The sequence below is a fragment of the Ursus americanus genome, chromosome 15, assembly GCF_024610735.1.
Source record: "Ursus americanus isolate L20-20 chromosome 15, mUrsAme1.1.p, whole genome shotgun sequence".
NCBI classification, from domain to species: domain Eukaryota; kingdom Metazoa; phylum Chordata; class Mammalia; order Carnivora; family Ursidae; genus Ursus; species Ursus americanus.
The window spans coordinates 30,522,044-30,540,474 of NC_142141.1; the positions used below are offsets into that span (position 1 = coordinate 30,522,044).

The window sequence follows — 18,431 nt, forward strand, 5'->3', positions numbered from 1 at the left end:
TTATGTGGTGGAACAGCCTTCCAGATAGAGGAAAGTACGTGAACATCCAGAGACTAGGGTAAGTTTAAGAATATTAAAGAAATTTAATATACCAGGGCATAGTGAGCAAAGGAAAAATATACATGATAGAGGAAGAAAAGGCTAAATAGGCCCAGGAAGTCAGATCTTGATCCTGAAAGCATTGCAAGCCATTAAAAGACTTCAGGGAAAGGAGTGACAATAAGGTTAGTATTTTGAAAGATATGTCTGAATTATGGAAAAGAATAAGAGTTGCAGCCAGGCATGCACAAATAGATACAGAGAATATAGTTAGAAAGTTGGGAATGAGTTTAGAGGAGAGATTAAGTTACTCTAAATAGAATGATAGTAATGGTGATACAGAGAAATGGAAAATTATTGAAACTTCTAGCAATAGAATTTACATGATTTGGTGGTCTTGAGGATTGGGGATGAAGTTGTAGGGGATATAAAATAGGGTGATTCAGTTTTCTGATAAGGATGTCATTCATAGATATAAAAACAATATAAACGTGATTAAAGCTTCTATTTTAGATTTATTAAAATTGCTTACATTTACCATGCCTTGATTCTAGCTCTCCCCTTTTAACCAGAACAGGTCAGAGACATAGTTATACTCGCTGTTTTCATTTCCATTTCTTACTTCCATTCACCCTCGAGTTATTGATCAATTTCCTGAGTCAACTGCTTTTAAAATGTAGGTTCCACTTTTTTTTTAATCTCTTTATTTGACACATTATCCCGTAGTGATCTCTTAGTCATTGACTATGTGTATATTTTTTCTTCTAAGTGCCTGACCTACATATAAACATTAGGATGTGCCATGGACATCTTAAACTTAACTTATTAAAACTGAATTTCCTTTCTGTCCCCTACTCTCACTCAAAAGTGCTTCCTTATGTCCTAGGATAACACAGCTCTTGGCATATAGAAGTGGTTCTGATATTTTAGTGTAGGGAAGGCCTGTTAAAACAAGGACTGCTAGAATTTCTAATTAGAGTTTCTGATTCTGTGGGCCTAGGGTGAAAACTTCAAATGTGCATTTCTAACAAGCTCCTCCCCAGTGATACTGGTGGTTTATCTGCACCTTAACTGCACCTTGAGAACCACTGGCACACAGCAATCTGTTACTATTTGTTAGATCAATAATTATTATAAATCGACTAATATTTAAAATATGTAATATGGGCTCAAAAATCAAATTGAACTCAGTATGATTAAATGACAAGAAATATTCATAGACCTTCAATCTGAAAGAACGAAGAAGATCATTTGGTGCAACACTCTCCTCCTGTAGATTAGTAAACTCAAGTCTAAAGGGATTAAATTATTTGTATGAGGAAAAATAACTATATTGCACTAATCCTGACTTTCCATAAAAATAAAATAATTTTATGCATAACATTTGTATTTAGCTAATCAAGGATTGGTTTTCTAATTCAAGATAGACACTGAGCAGACGATTTGTTTCTCTAGATGAGTAGGCCCTTCCACATAGGCATAGATTTTGTAAAAATAAGTTGAAATACTACTAACTTTCAATGCTATCTCCCATACCCACTGAAATGCTTGCAAAGAACAGAGAAATCTAGAGCTTAGTATCCTGGTTAAGGTTAAAGATTCTCACCAGTCCAAGCAGTGTTTGGGCAAGCAGTTTTTTGGGAAGAGTAAACAGAGATTACTTGACAAACCCTACTGGTCCTGAAGAAAGTTGAATCCTTTATTTTCCAGAACTGAAAGGACTTTCATCAATGCAGTGTCCAAACTGTGGCAATCCTGTGCTCTTAAGCTGTTTTGTTGTTTTCCCAAGTTTGAATATTTAACAGGATTCACCAGACTTTACTAGTATGAGGCTTTTGTTTAAATGCAAAGAACACAGTACTTTGGAGAAAGAGATCACAGACATGCATCAGAGGCCCGAGAGCCTTTCCCCAACATGAGCTCACTGTAGGCTCCATCTTTAGGCATGTGGGACAATACTGAGTTTCTAGCTTGATCCACCAAGATCTGTGCAAGGAGCCTTGGTCTGGGGGGCTGCTCAGCAGCAAAGCTCTCAGTAGCTCTTTAAATAGTCAAGCCAGAATAATCAAACCAGATAAACAAGCTGCAAAGCATTAGTGCAAAAGTTAAACTTGGGGTTTCCGGTGGAGCCTCAGACCCTAAACAGTACATCAAATATCCCACTGCCCTCTTTTTAGCTAAGAGTAAAAATCAGATGCACAGATGTCTCTAGAAATAAAAATAGAGCTTTGTCAGTCCAGTTGCAAATCAACTTTCTCCTGTACAGCAATCTTATAGAGGTCACTGAAGCCTCTTTCTTATGGACCAGCGGCATGAGGGATCAAGCGGACTGAATCCCAGGTCTCTAGAAGTGGGTTACCAAGATTAGGTAGGCATACAGATTCTGAGCTCTTCAGGAAAAATTAACCAATCCTTCTCAAGTACATGCTAGAAGCCACTTACACACAATGACAGTGAAAGCATTGGTGTCTAAATTTAAAATGCTTAAATCATAATCAAGTTGCTTCAGAGAGAGATATATATATAGGCCGGCAGGCTTTAAATACTTGGGGGACAGTCTGGTGACCAAATAAAGGAAGTCTCATGACAAAGTTGTATTTCCTTTAAGAATACTAATCTCCAAAAGGGAATGTCTTAAAAATAAGAACGTTATGTGAAAGGAAAGTATGTACTAAAAAATTGAAGAAATATAATAGGTTGCTGTTTCAAATTAGATGTATGTGTTATCAAGTAGCAATTACAACTACACTAATTATGGAGAAGGAGTTGGGAGACCTTTAAGTCATCAGGAAAAGATGTGAGAAAAAAAAAATTTCTTTGTGTTCTCCAAAACACATTAAATGTGTTTCTTTAAGGGAAGAATCTTATTCCGGTATGTTTATCCAGTTTTATTACCTACTTTTTTATTTGTATTCAATTTTACCATCTATGCAATGAAATTCATTTGAGGGGCTCTAATTAATTGTTTCCAAGTATGGTCGCCTAACTACCTGCATTTGCAACATCAAGGGAATGCTTCTCAAACTTAAACGTGTATGGGTATCTGAGAATCTTTTTTTAAGATGTGGACTCTGATTTCATAGGTCTGAACTAAAGCCTGAAATTCCCTTCTAATAAGTTCCCAGCTAATATCTATGTTCCTTTTTGAATACCAGGGATTTATTTTCAAACTGTGTATGTGTTTGTGTATAAATTCTCAAAAGCAGATACATCAAGGGAATCGATCTCTGGAGTTAAGCCTGAAAATCTGCCTTCCCAAAGTCAACCTCACTCCAAGTTTTATAAACAATCTAGAACTACTTGGTTACATGAATTTAAACATCTAAGTTAACTTTTGGCTATAAAAGTACATGGATCTAGTCTCACCCTGATACTCTTTAAGTCCTAAGTTGAAGGGTGACATATTCTCTCACTTTTCAGGCCATCTGTGTTGCTTGAGTATCTGACTCGGAAACAGCTGCCAAACTCTCTGTCACTAAATTCAAATTTTAATTAGGTCTGATCTTTTGCTCTCAGGTCTAAGATAAAACCTTTTGTTCTACCCGAACTTAGGAGATTCTATATCCGGATAAGGGGCCAAACGTGATACTTCTTTTGGAACACAGCTAAAAAAAAGATTCCGAAAAAATAACATCGCTTTTTTTGTTCTGGTCTCATCACTGGCTTTTCTGGGGTGGCACCCTTAAATTCACTCTGATCTCCTTGCATGCCCCGCCGCACCTCAGTTCTTTACGGGAACTGTTTACCTAAATAAATCCCTCGCAGAGCATGTGACACAGAGTAGGAACATTACATCCTAGTACCTTAGTTCCTTCCCCTCGAAGGAGTTCTTTTTGTTACTGTTATTCAGTTATTACTGAATTCAGCACAACAAGGTAGCATGATGATTTCTCATACAGCCTGACAATGTTTTCTAATTTCCTCTTTCCTTTCCTTACAGTATAAGCAAGTGGAACAATACATGTCATTCCATAAGTTACCAGCTGATATGCGTCAGAAGATACACGACTACTATGAACACAGATACCAAGGCAAAATCTTCGACGAGGAAAACATTCTCAATGAACTCAACGATCCTCTGAGAGAGGTAAGATTTATAGTCCTCGATCTCCATGGTCCACGGTCATGGTTGATGTTCTCTTTTCATGGCAAATCTTCAAGTCCATGTTATGACTACTCAGAAGAAAAATCAGAACTAAATGTTAACAGATGTTTTTTTGCCTTTATTCTCCCATATGTTCTCGCATATACAGGCTTTTAATTGTTGGGAAAAAATACTGGAAAATTGTTCTAGTAATCATGATTGTCAGAACGGTTTCACTTTCTGTATCCGTAATTGTAAGATTTCCTTCGTGTGTCCTCATTGTGTCTGTCTTCCACTCTATCCTCTCATGTTTACTGAGCTGTTTATCTCCTTTTTGATTTCTCCTCTCTTCCCATGTTCATGTCATCTGTTTTTTAGACCTTAGACCCTGATTACAGACTAACCTGACCTGTTGCAAGCAATTCATTTCCTCCTATCTCCTCATTAGAACACTTCAACATCAGTAATCACCGTTTGCCTTGTAGCTTTTTTCCATCCCTCCCTAGAAGGATTCTCTCTGCCCTAGGAATGTTCTAGTCACTCCTAGACTGAAAGAATATTGATGTGATTCTATATCTCCCACTGCTTTTCTTTCCCTTCTTTCTTTTACTACCAACCTTCTCAGATGATTACTGTGTAATCATTACATTGTGGTTTGATCTCCACTTCTTTACCATAGTTGTTTCCTTGAAAGTTATCAGTGATCTGTTACTCATCAAAAAGCCTTTGTCTTTGAGCCCTTGGTGGTCCTTTCAAACTGTTAGCAAACACACATCCTGAATCTCTTTTTTGGGGTTCCTTAACACTGAACCATTACTAAGCCTTTGGCTCTTCATTTTGCATTTCTGAATTTGTTCTTTTTTAATTTTTTCTTCTTGCACCTTAATTCTGTAAATTTTGAGCTCCAAGTTCTTGCCAATAACGCTGTTTTCTTAAAATCTACATGATTTTCCCCGACTCCATATATATAGTAAGCTATGTAGTACAGTCATTATCTTCCATTACTAAACCATTTTCCTTTGAAGTCTCTCAGTAAATGTTTTAGTCATTTTCTCGAAGCATTTGAAATGTAAAATTGTAGTCTTTTTTTTTTTTAATCTTTTTCCGCTCTGCCCGTCCAGTCAATCAGCAAATGCCATCAGTTCACTGTGGCAATCCATCCCACACCAATGCCCTTGTTTCCTTCCCCACTACCTTCGCCCTGACCTTAGACTTCTCACGTGGACAATCGGAACTGTCTCCTTAGTTTGCCTTCCAGTCTCTGGGCAGTTTTCTCTACCATTTAAAACATTGTTGCCAGATTAATCTTTTTTTTTTTCTTTTCATATGTACAAGCTACTCATCTCTCTGCTCAGAAACCTTCACTCTTTACATACAAAATTAAATCAAATTTAGCCTCCCTAGGCTCATATTCCAGCACTTCTGTGCTTTGATCTCGACTAAATTTCCAACTTTATTCTCCCTGCTGCTCTACGTGTTCCAAAGTGGCCTACATCCAAACTGTGCAACTTGCTGTTTTGCAAAAATCAATTATAATTTCTCACCTTGGATCATATGTTTTCCAGAAATGTCTGTCATCTGTTAGCAAAATCTAGTTCAAATATTTATTTACAATTTTTTTTTTTAATTTTCCAGGCTAGATTTCATCTGTCTTTTCTCTGACCCCTAATGCACTGAGTCCACAACTCGTGTGTGCTCCTTATCCATTCTGTCTCTGTTATCATTAGTGTTTCATATTTGTTTTCTCCACTTTTGTCTTGAAAGTTCCTTAAAAGCAAAGTCTTATTTGTAGTTTAAATTTTTCTTGAAATTCCTAGTACATGTAGCATATATTAAATGCTCAATAAATATTTTCATTGCACTAATGTCTTTACCATTTATAACCATTCCTAAGCTTCTGAATCCCGTAAAAGTTATTCTTATTTTTTCTTGAGCGTTAAACTATCAGTTAAGAGTTTGTCAATAAAAGGAGCTAAACGTGTCCTGTTGATTAGCTTATTGTCTTTACAAACACCTCAAATAAGAATATCATAATTTTTTTTTTTTTTTTGCTTTGGGAAACACAATTCAAACTTCATTTTTTGTTGTATTTTTAAAAATGAAATGATTTTTTTTTCAGTCTATGAATATGCTTTGCTTTATCTCTTTGTTGGATTACAGAATTTGTTTTAAATTTGAATCCCTAGGGCACCTGGGTGGTTCAGTCCACTAAGCATAAGACTCTTAACTTCGGCTCGCATCATGATCTCAGGGTTATGAGATCGAGCCCTGCATTGGGCTCTATGCTGAGTATGGAGCCTGCTTAAGGCTCTCTTTCTCTACCCCTCCATCCCCTACTTTCTCCCTTTCTAAAGCAAAAACAATAATAAATCAATCAATCAATCAATCAATCCAAATCCCCTTCACCAAAAGGCAGATGCTTAGGACACTGGAACCAGGCTGGGTCCTCAAGGGCCCTGGGGGGTTCAAAGACAAGACAGGAGAGGTCATAGCAGGAAGACAAATGTAATCCAAGAGACAGTATCAGATATTAAGACTAAATCAAAAGACAGGAAGACACTATAAAACTAAGGATATATTTCAAAGAAACAGGAAAAGGGCAACTAGATGGCTCAGTTGGTTAAGCGTCTGCCTTCTGCTCAGGTCATGATCCCAGGGTCCTGGGATCGAGCCCTGTGTTGGGCTCCTTGCTCATCTGGGAGTCTGCTTCTCCCTGTCCCTCTGCTGCTCCCCGTGCTTGTGCTCTCTCTCTCGCTATCAAATAAATAAATAAAGTCTTTAAAAAAAAAAAACAAAAACGAAGAAACACAGAAATGTTAGGATTCCAGCATAAAATGACATTGAAGAAATACAGAAAGCCAGGAGAAAAATGAGTGTAAAAGCCCTAAAGTTGCATGCTTAAATGAGAAGCATTCCTCTGTGGTGAAAATGCACAGCGTGGTATAAAATCAGGATAACAAGAACAGGGGGCGCCTGGGTAGCGCAGTCGTTAAAGCGTCTGCCTTCGGCTCAGGGCGTGATCCTGGCGATCGGGGATCGAGTCCCACATCAGGCTCTTCCGCTATGAGCCTGCTTCTTCCTCTCCCACTCCCCCTGCTGTGTTCCCTCTCTCGCTGGCTGTCTCTCTGTCACATAAATAAATAAAATCTTTAAAAAAAAAAAAAAAAAGGATAACAAGAACATCTTCTTAATCGTGTGTATTTTATTAACTGTCCTTTCTCTTGCCACGCATTAACTTAACTCCGATCTTCAATGGAAAAAACGCACTTTTCATTTTTACCCCCTACACCCATCCACAGCCATGAGACCATATGTCCAATTTCCTTAATTCCGACAATTATTCAGTCACTAAGTTATGACCAGTGTTTTTCCTCACGTTTTCAAATACCATAGTTCAGGGTCTCAGCATCTTTTAATTCAGCATCTGAAGTGCGCTCACAACTTTTCTCCCTGCCTTTAATCTCAGTTAGCTCAAATGCGTACCATCACACAGCCACCATATTGATTGATATAAAACAAGAATTTGATGATTCTCCTCTCTTCCTAGAACCTGATCATGATCTCCCATCCCCTACAGGAAACAGTCCAATTTCCTTGACGTGGCATATGAGATGCTCCATGCCCTGCCTTCATCTTTACTTTTTTCCATTAATATTTCATTAACAGGGAATTGTTGATAATTTTCTGGGGAAAAGAAAAGTCCTGTTAATTGCCTCTTTGCTTTTGCTCACACTACTCTATCTTCACTCCTTTCTACTCAGCTTATATTCCACTTCCCATTAAGCACTCTTACTACACGTGAACTTCCTCATAAATTTTCCCTGAGCACTCTGTCTCTCACATTGTATTTATTACTTGTCAGTTTATTGTTTGTCTTTTTTAAGACTATGAGCTTCTTGAGGCTAAAGAAGATGCCTTAACCTGTATATCTTAATTGACCAGTTATATAGTAGGAGCTCACTAAGTATTTACAGAGTGAACAGCCTTAAACAAAATTATGAGTGAAAAACAGACTAAGTGTGGCTACTTAATAAAATTAGAGATCTTAGAAGTGGAATCATTAAATGCTCAGACACTTAACACCTTAAAAGGTGAAAACAATGTTCTCCATTTGTTCTCTGCTTCTCAGCTTTTGCTCATCTGCAATCAGAGTCATGCACAAGCCTACATTTAATGTTATACTGAATTAAGACTTTATTAGAAGGGAAACCAGATGAGTAGGATAAGAAAGTAAGAAAACACATAGCAGAAAGATAACAGAAGTCATTATTTAAATAAAACTTGAACCTAAAAGAGCCAGACATGTTTTCTGAAGAAAAGCTCAATAAGAACAATGAGAAATATATCTTGGTCCCTATTAAATTGCAGTAGTATGTACTTACTATATTAAAGTCATAGTGGTAGATCACAAGAAATCTTTTTAACTTAGGAGTGAAGGCATCAACCCGGAAAAGGCATATTTTGGTCACTGTTGTGCTCCGAGTGTCTAGAAAGTGCCTGGTATATAGAAGACATTGAATGACTGATATCATAAATGTCAAATGAGTGAAAGTAGAATACTCAGAAGAGGAAAGCTGGATTATTTGACATGTATTTTGTGACAGACGGTAAAAATATAAGATTTGCATGGTGTACACATACACACGCCATATATAATTGCTACTCATGTGTTCCATGTTGAGTCAACCACCATTTTATATTGCAACAAGACTTTTAAACTAAAATACATCATTGTGCAGAAGACTTATTTTTATGAAAATATGTAGCCTAATTTGAGATGCTAATGTATACTAAAGAGCAGTGATTTCTGCTAACACAAGTCTGGGTACTCAGGAATGTATAGAACTGAAAGGTTAAGTCAAACCTTCAGACTCTCAAAAACATATGCGAAAGACCTATTGCTTAAAAATATAAAATGCAATGTTAAGCAATGTGAAAATTATCCTATATTCCTATATGAATATCCTATATTCATAATCAATTAAGCTCATATTATGTTTTATCCATTTTATATCCCAGCTTTTTTTTCAATGCGTCTGAATACTTTTAAATATGAAGACTCCCAAAGATATAAAGTGGCAGAAAGAATTTCATTCACATGACCTTTGAAATCTCTTACAAAAATCTCATACTGCATGTATGCAAATTAATTCCGTTAGTGGATATTACAAAAAAACTACATCATTGAGTGCACTCTTCTATTTCCATTTCTGTGGCATAAATTAGGTGATTTATCTTTTCGTATGTTGGACACAAATTGCTGAAATGCCTTAGGTTCATTCTTATTGTTCTTGTTTCAGTAAAAATGGTACCTCCTCCAAGAGGCCTTCCTGAGAAGTTTATCTAAATGAGTTCTCCTGAAGTCCTTCTCCATCACATTAAGCCTTTTTGTTGTGTACATACCACTGTATTGTCTTGGAGCCAAGGCGGCAAGAACTTTATCTTTCTTGATTTCCACCATAAGTTCAATCCTTAGTACATATTTAATAATTACTTATTGGATAAACAGATGCAAAGAAAGTTCAGATGTCACACTTGGCAAATCATTTCAAGGAATCATTGATTGTTAGATATCAAAGAGAGAATTTTATCAACAAAACAGTGGTGTTCATGTGGATAAAAAGTGATGCCCAGACCTATGAAGTACTCCAGCCATAGAATATTCTCAGTATCACTTTTGATTATACTATGGAAAATGTGGGTTTTCATGTATAACAAAAGGAGGCTGGCATCTCTAGATTCCTCTGTGATTTTGATTTTTATGTATATACTATAAGCCAGATTTTGCTTGTGGTTGGTTTCATTTTAACTTTGTTTAGATATTTACATTAGTGATTTAGGACAGTCAGGATGATAGGAGGGGGTATTTCTTTTTTTTTTTTTTTTTAAGATTGTATTTATTTACTTAAGAGAGAGAGAAAGAGTGAGAGAGAGCACGAGCAGGGAAGAGAGGGAGAAGCAGGCTCCCCTCAATCAGGGAACCCGACATGGGGCTTGATCCCAGGACCCTGGGATCATGATCTGAGCCGAAGGCAGACGCTTAATTGACTGAGCCACCCAGGCACCCCAGAGAAGGAGATATTTCAATAGAATACCATTATAGAAGGTAAACAGATATTCTGTCCAATTTCTATAACCCAGTAACATCAGTGGAATAGACAAAAAATACTTTTTTTTATATTCTATATCAAGTCTTACTAGAGTATTGTCGTGGCTCATGGAACAAACGTTGCTGGTCTTCCTGTCCAAACCGAAGTAATGAGCCACTTCAGGATGAAGATTCAGAGTGGCAGATGAAGTTGCATGTCCATCCTTGGGTTAGGCCATATGACCTAAACACTGGCTCCTCTAGAATTGTCAGCATTCTGAGAAGTGATTGTAAAGTCATCTTAAAAAATTGTCTTCATTTCACTGTGAACTAAAATACTTGGACCAGAACAGCTATAATATTCTGAGAAAATCTTTTTTCTTTAAGATCTTTAAGATGATACTCAGAAACTTGGCATTGTGAATTAAAGCTATTATTTTATGATGTATGTATTCATGATTTATAATCTTCAATCTCTAGTTCCTCTGTGGCTGTACATAGTTAAAATTCTGAGCCTGCTAAGCCCAACTTAATCTCTAGAGACCTCCCCATCCTCCAGTTGTTATTTGACCTGGCTGTGCCTATAGAAAGCTTTTCTTTCTTCTCCTTCCATTCACTTATAAGCTTCTATTCTCCCACAGCTGCTTAGAAGGATCCAGTTTTATTGTTTTAAACTATTCAGTTTAAATCTCTTTTATGATACTCTCAGTGCCATTAATAGTCCTATGTATGCTTTCAGTTGTACAACAAACAATGAATGAGAAGCTACTACGGAGGGGCTAGGCAGGATCATGGTTAAGTGAACGGCCCTGGTTCCCCCAACCCCATTTATATCCAGCTCCACAACTTACTGCATGTACGACTTTGGGCCATTTAGTAACTTTTATGTATTTCACTTTCCTCGTTTTTGAATGTGGATGATGGTGATAATAACTACCTCATAGAGATGTTATAAAGATTAAAAGAGCAAAAAGTATAAAAAATTAGAAATGAATCTGGCACACACAGTAAGTGCATGGTAAAATTTAATTTTTGGTATTACTCTGATTCAATGAAAAATAAGATATAGCCCCAACTCTCATGGCTCTTGTAGCTTAGAGACAAAAATTTAAATAATCAATTATAACTGTGTGTAAGTGCCATGAGAGGGTCATTCTGAGGGTGTTAAGCTAAACACAGAGGAGACAAAAAGTCCAACCTTATCATATGTCTCATTTCTTCTGGGATGTGTTCAAACACTCTGCTGATAAGTTCTTCTTTCATTTTAACAGCCAGCTTTCTGGAGACAATGTCTTAGCATCAAAATTTGGCATTAAAATGTTGGGATCATGAGGCTGATGAATGCTTTAGCAAAAACAGGCAGTGTATTTAAAACTAACAAATTAATTAGAGAAATTCTGTCAACTGTACCCCTCTGCTTATGAGAGCCTGTTGGAAGGAGTACAAAGTAAGAAGGTCTGCTTTTCACATGATCAGATTTATACTTATTTGATTAGAGCAAAATGGCAAACTTAACTGTCGAGACAGAGGTTAATGCCCTTCTGAGCCTGTCTCCAAAGTTCAGAACTGATCTATTTTTACACAATGGAGTGTGAAGAGCCATGGGCTGAAAATAGGTACAGATCATGTGTCCCAGTAGAATATAGGACGTCAGTATATTTCATTTTCACAGAACATGAATCGGGCAGAGAGTATAATACTGTCCTTCTGACCTTTCATTTGTCGAATAGACTGTTAGGAAAGAAAGCATAATTTGCATGCATCTTTACTTGTGCAATTCTGAATCTTTTTTTTTTTTTTGAAGTACATACTTGTTGATTTAAAAAATACCCTCTAAAATATGTTTAGTTAAGATTAACTAAAACAGGCCAGAATCATAGAACTGTAAAGTTATACAGAAATCTTATAAATTATCAGATATGCACGTAACAGGCACAGTAACAAAAGGCGAGAAAAACTTTAAGTGGCCTGGTCATGGTCACACTGCCAAACAAAGAAATTGAATCTTTTTCTCTCTTTTTTGTGTATTTTTTCCCCTGCATCCCTAGTTTCTAGAAAGCAAATAGACAAAAAACATTTATCGATTTCTTAATGTGTGCAAAATATTGATCCGAGTGTGATGGGAAGGTAAATTGTAAAATATGGTTTTAGTCTCAAAGTGCTTACCATATGCTTGTAAGAGACAAGATATAAATACATGGATAAAAATAAACTATGAAAAAAAGTTAAAGTGCATTACTAAAAATACAAGAAATGTAAAAAGTTCACATATGGTTAATTGCCAGAGCAAAGATGACACTACATACTGAAATTCTAAATGGATTGAAGACTTACATGTACGACTTGAAATCATAAAACTCCTAGAAGAAAACACAGGGAAAAAGCTTCTCGATGTTGATCTTGGCAGTGATTTTTTTTTTTGGATGTGACACCTAAAGCACAAGTGACAAAAGCAAACATAAATAAGTGGGACTACATGGAACCTAAAAGCTTCTGCACAGCAAGAGACACAATCAACAAAATGAAAGACAACCTACGGAATGGGAGGAGGTATTTGTAGACCACACATCTGATAAGAGGTTAATATCCAAAAAATACAAGGGACTCAAACAACTCAAGAACAAGAAAATAAGTGTCCAATTAGAAAGTAGGCAAAGGATGTGAATAGACTTTTTTTTTTCCAAAGAAGATACTCAAATGCCCAACAGGTATGTGGAAGGGTGCGCAACATCATTAATCACCAGGGAAATGTAAATTAAAGCCACAATCAGATATCACTTCACATCTGTTAGAATGGCTATTATTAAAAGACAAGCTGTAACAAGTGCTGGTGAGGATGTGGAAGGGTTATGGGGAAGGGGAGTGGGGAAGATAACATGCATTATTATGAGAGAGAGCCAGACCACCGTGCCTTTTCCTTGATTTTTCCTAACATTGTTCATTACTTCTCTTTTCCTCCCCCACAAGGTTTCTCTAGTGGCATTGTTTATTTCTAGGACTTCAAAAATTAGTCCTATGCAATATTATGTAATTCCACTTATATGAGGTCCCTGGAATAGGCAAATTCATAGCAACAGAAAGTAAAATAGATGGCACCAGGGATTGAGGGGAGGGAGAAGGGGGGATTATTGTTTAATGGTTTCCAGAGTTTTTGTTGAGAATGACATAAGAGTTAGATGCAGTGGTGGTCACACGGCATTGTGAACATATTTGAGAACCTCACACTTTGGAATGGTTGATACTATAAAATTGTTATATGTATTTTATGAAAATTTTAAAAATTAATCTTATAAAATAGCACCCAATCCTGTATCTCTATTTTGGATCTTTAGAGCCATTTCCACCTGCCACCTGCTCTTGTCACCTGAAGGCCCAAGATGCTTCAAACTCAATACAAAAATAAAGCAAAATCCTTTCTCCATACACTGAGTATCTTTGGGGATTTATTTCTCCCCAGACCAAAAAGCTCAGAAGTTGTTAAAGTATGCGGGTTGTGTTCCATGTCACTTCAGAGTGACCCTAACTGGATCACATCTGTATCTTGCTGCTGCCCACTCCCTCACTTTGGGAGCTGGGGTTCCGCTGTGTCTTAGCGGATATTCGGAAGCGAGCAGCTTCCTCTTTCTTGCCACACCTTACCAGCCTAACTTGCTCTCTAAGTTTGCTAGGGTTGTCATAACAAAATACAACAGGCTACATAGCTTAAACAACAGGTATGTATTTTTTCACTCTTTGGAGGCTGCAATTTCAAGATCAAGTCAGCAGAGCTGGAGTCTTCTGAGACCTCTCTTCTTGGCCTGCCGTTGTCCACCCTCTCCCTCCGTCCTCCCATGGTCTGTTCTCTGTGCTGACATATGCCTGGTATCTGCTCCTCGCCTCATAAGGACACCAGTAAGATTGGATTAGGGCCCACCCCAATGAATTCATTTTAACTTGCTTTCCTCTGTAAAGACCCTCTTTCCAAACAGGATCACATTCCAAGGCACTGGAAATTAGGGCTTCAACATATACATTTGGGGAGAATACAATTCAGCCTATAATACTTGCCAACACAATGCAGTGCTCCATGTAAGTCTAACTAATGTGATGTATAAATGAATGTTTAATGCATCTTAGGATGCCTGCCTAGTTTTAGGGCCTGGTCTGATTTCCTTATGTCCTTTGCACATGTACATATACTATTATACACAGATTATTTCTATTACTGGCTGTTAATGATGAAAATGAATTTATGTGGCTTATATTTTAAATTCTCAAATATAGATTCTTATCAAATTCTCCAATACCAAACACCTTCTCTTGGGATTGTCTTCTAATTCACACTAGTATCTTCTGGTTCTGTTTTAATAATATTTTTTAGTTCAGCATGTTTCTGGACATCTGTCTACTTTATTTGCTGTATTTGACAGTTCAGATCAGTCTATGTTTACCATGTCAGATAGGCTTAACACTTACTCTGCAAATTATTCTTACAACTTGCTCACAGCTTGTGGGCCACTGGAGCTGCATTCTGTTGGAGTTTATACAAATCCTTACAGGGCGTCAGCCTGGGATACCACACGGCAGGGCTGAGATACACAGTCTCCAAGGAACACCCATGTTGTCAATATAAAATTCCTTAAAATAGGTTTGTTTGGTCTGTTTCTATCTCTTTTTCTTAGCTTCATAATCAAATTTAAGTGAATGTTAGGAGAATTTTCTGTCACTTACTATCCTTCTGCCTGGTACCTAATGGAGCAATATGTCCTTATGTTCCAGGAAGGCAAATCAATGGGACGATGCTAAGAATAAATTAATTTCAAACTTCATTTGCATTCATATTGTAAGGCTTACATGTGATTGAATACCTCAAAACCAAATTAGGTGCATATGAGAACTGTAACAACATTAAAATGTTTGAATCTGTCCATCTCAAAATTCATCTTGTTCTGATCAATCCTTTACAAGCAGGCAGATTTCTTTTAAGCCACTTCATCATAATTGGCCATTTGTATATGCAGAGATTTTAGGCTAATTACCTTTGACATAATCTGAAGAGACTATTAATCTAGCAACTAATGATATAGCTGGGTTTCAAAATAAGTAGTGGTGAAAAATGTCAGTATTAAAGAGGCTATTGTAAACTATTTCTCTATATCTCTATTGGGCTTTTCTTAATATAACTCTGACTAAAACAAGATGGACTACCGTGTGGCCATTGAAAAGAATAGCAACTAGGACCATGTCTCAAAATGGGAAATATTTATATTATAAAGATGGGGGAGAAAGAAACAAATATTGAATGTATATTACCATTACAAATATATTAAGGTGAATAAAAGTTTGTCTTAAGGAAATATATAAACATATTAAAACACTTATTAAGGTGATGAGACTACAGAGATTTTTTCTTTTATATATTTTAAGAGGTGTGTATATTCATTTTTTTCAAAGATTTTTTAAGTGCACCTCTTTGATAATACAAAAATACTTGATTACTTTCTTCTCTAATGAAATGGAAAACTACAATAAACTAAAACTGAGACATTCCATATTAATTCAGCAATCCTCCTTTTTCTATTTCTAAACCCTTAACTTTCCCAAAATAAATCTTAAAGGTAAATATTCCTTAGCTTCATAGTTTATTATATAATTTTTGATATTCAGATTATTTAGGAGTTGCAATAAAGCTTTCTTTAAAAAATAAGACAGATTATCTCAACTAGAGAAATAGATTATCTTAAATCTTCTCTAATAAGACACAGAAATCAAGGGAAATGCTTTCAGCTTAAAAAATTGAAGCAGTACCTAACTTGTTAGCCAATGTTTGGATAAATGTTTAGAACATGTTTAAACATTAAGATATGCCTGTATGGGCCGATTTCCTCATGCATCCAGTCAACCATCTTGCAATTTAGAAGGCAAACCACCAGATCAATACAAGCCAGTTGGGAATGCTGAGGGAAATTGTTTTTAAATTGCCTCATGTGTTTCCTTTCTTGAAAAATAATGGAATGTGTATGTACAATTCACCTTCCAAATTTATTATATCAATAGAGCAGCTTTATTGTAAGAATCCTATATTTTATTCCTTGACTTTAGCCACGAGGGAATTTCATTGACTCTGCCCTAAGAATATCTTATCATTTTCCTCTTCGGAAGCTTTGCACTCACCTTAACTTTGGTTTTTAATAAATAATCCCCCCCTTTTTTTTTACCTGACTCAGTATCTTTTTACCAAATTACCTTGAAGCATTTGTTTCTTTGAAAGTATAGACTATATGGTCTATACAGTTCATTCGATCTTATCAATATTGTTTTATAGTATAGCTATTAATTACAGTGTTTTGTTAAAACAGATAACATTGAATGAACTTTATTAAATGCTTTACTTGTGTTAATTATCATAATCTTCGATAGAGTTGCTAGTATTATGTCCATTTTACAGATGAGAAGATTAAGTCTTGAAGAATCTGAGTCACTTTCTACGGGCCATTTAGTTCTGGAATCAGGAATTGGACGTGCATGTGCGCACACACACAGAGAGAGAGACTAACCCATACTTTTTTTTTACTACTTACAATTATTTTATACTGAATATATACATGTATATCTTCTTCCCTCAACTAGGTGTAAACTTTCAGATACTTCTTTATTTTAGGAACCATGGTTTCCAAACTCGACTGCTTATAACTTTGAGTGTGTTATTAAAAGTAGAGATTTTGGCAGCTGGGGTGCCTGGGTGGCTCAGTCATTAAGTGTCTGCCTTTGGCTCAGGGCGTGATCCCAGAGTCCTGGGATCGAGTCCCACATCAGGCCTCCACTGGGAGCCTGCTTATTCCTCTCCCACTCCCCCTGCCTGTGTTCCCTCTCTTGCTGGCTGTCTCTCTCTCCATCAAATGAATAAATAAAATCTTTAAAAAAAAAAAAAAAAGTAGAGATTTTGAGTCATATCCCCTGAAGATGTAGCTCCAGATTCTTAAAAACAGAATTCGAGCCTGGTAAACTGTATTTTAGTAAAGTACCATAAATATCTCCATAAGATTATCATCTGCCTCTGAAAAGTAACAGGGAGGAGAATGTCATCTTTAGCAGGTCACTGAAGCCTTTTTTTTTTTTTTTTTTTTAATGATTGTTGCTGTCATGAGAGCCATGATGAGGGCAAGGACCCATGGAACAATCCTGAATAGTTTCTTTTATTTTCCAAAAAATAAAGGCATTCAGATTCAGATTTTTAAAAATAATTGTTGTGGGTAAAATTAAAACAGACAAGTTCATTGCCATCAGTTTGATACCCCACAATCAACAAATATTCATGTCAGACTCTCAAAATGTGTAAATTTCCAAAGAACAAATTTATGGTTAACACCAAAGTCTTTAAGGTTTGTGGTAATTCCAGTTATGTGCAAAAGTAAGATGGCTCCTTAGAATCCATCAAAACCCTAAGTTAGAGAGCTGGGTTGCCCACCAAACCATGGTTCTTCCTCTTGCTAGCATGTGATCTTTGGCAGATTACTCAGTATCTTCTATAAAATGGGGTAGTAACAATACTTAAGGTATAGGATTTTTGCAAGGGTAAAATAAATTAATACTTGTAAAACATTTAAAGCAATACCTGGATACCAGCAAGAATATCAAAAAATATTGTTTCGTATTTTTATTATGTTCATTCTTTAAATTATCCCTGCCTTAAAGCAAACAAAGAAACAAACAAAGAAACCCTAACACATCCACTTATTCTAATTCTCACCAGTCCAGGCTACTGAACTGGGGGAAGGTGGTTGGGGGGGGCGGTGGAGAATAGGGCGACATCAGCAGCACTCTTTTACGGGATGTTCTAGGTGATAAAGGGTCAGTTGATACAGATTTGACTATATTTATTTACTTGTGTTTGATGTTAATATAGAAGTCTATATGGCTGGATGTCATTGGAATGTCTAAGTTCTTAGAAGGAAGGTCTTATGTGTTCTGCAAAGTCTAAAAATACAGGGTATGTTGGGTGTAGGAATTTAGCAATGTAACAGCAGCTCTGTTTTGTTAAGATACTCTATGATTCATTATTGTAATGATGGTAATTATATTTATAGCTACCGTGCCTAAAACATTTTGGAACTATACTGTGTAGGATAAAATAATGTAGAATGGGGAAGTAAATGCTTCACAAAATGGAACTTTCCACCATGATGCTTAAGTTATCGGTAAAAAATTTTAGTGCTTCAAGGAGCCTTAAAATATTACTAT

The 18,431-nt window shown here is 36.3% G+C and overlaps 1 protein-coding gene across 1 annotated transcript in view; it reads left to right on the top strand.

The window, feature by feature from the left end:
• The first annotated feature begins 3,852 nt into the window (after positions 1–3,852).
• Positions 3,853–18,431, top strand: part of HCN1 (hyperpolarization activated cyclic nucleotide gated potassium channel 1) — a 69,851-nt gene continuing 55,272 nt past the window's right edge. The window contains exon 1 of the mRNA XM_045787420.2: positions 3,853–4,126. Within this exon, the coding sequence (XP_045643376.2) occupies positions 4,001–4,126 (126 nt within the window). The 5' untranslated portion in view covers positions 3,853–4,000. The remainder of the gene's footprint in view (positions 4,127–18,431) is intronic.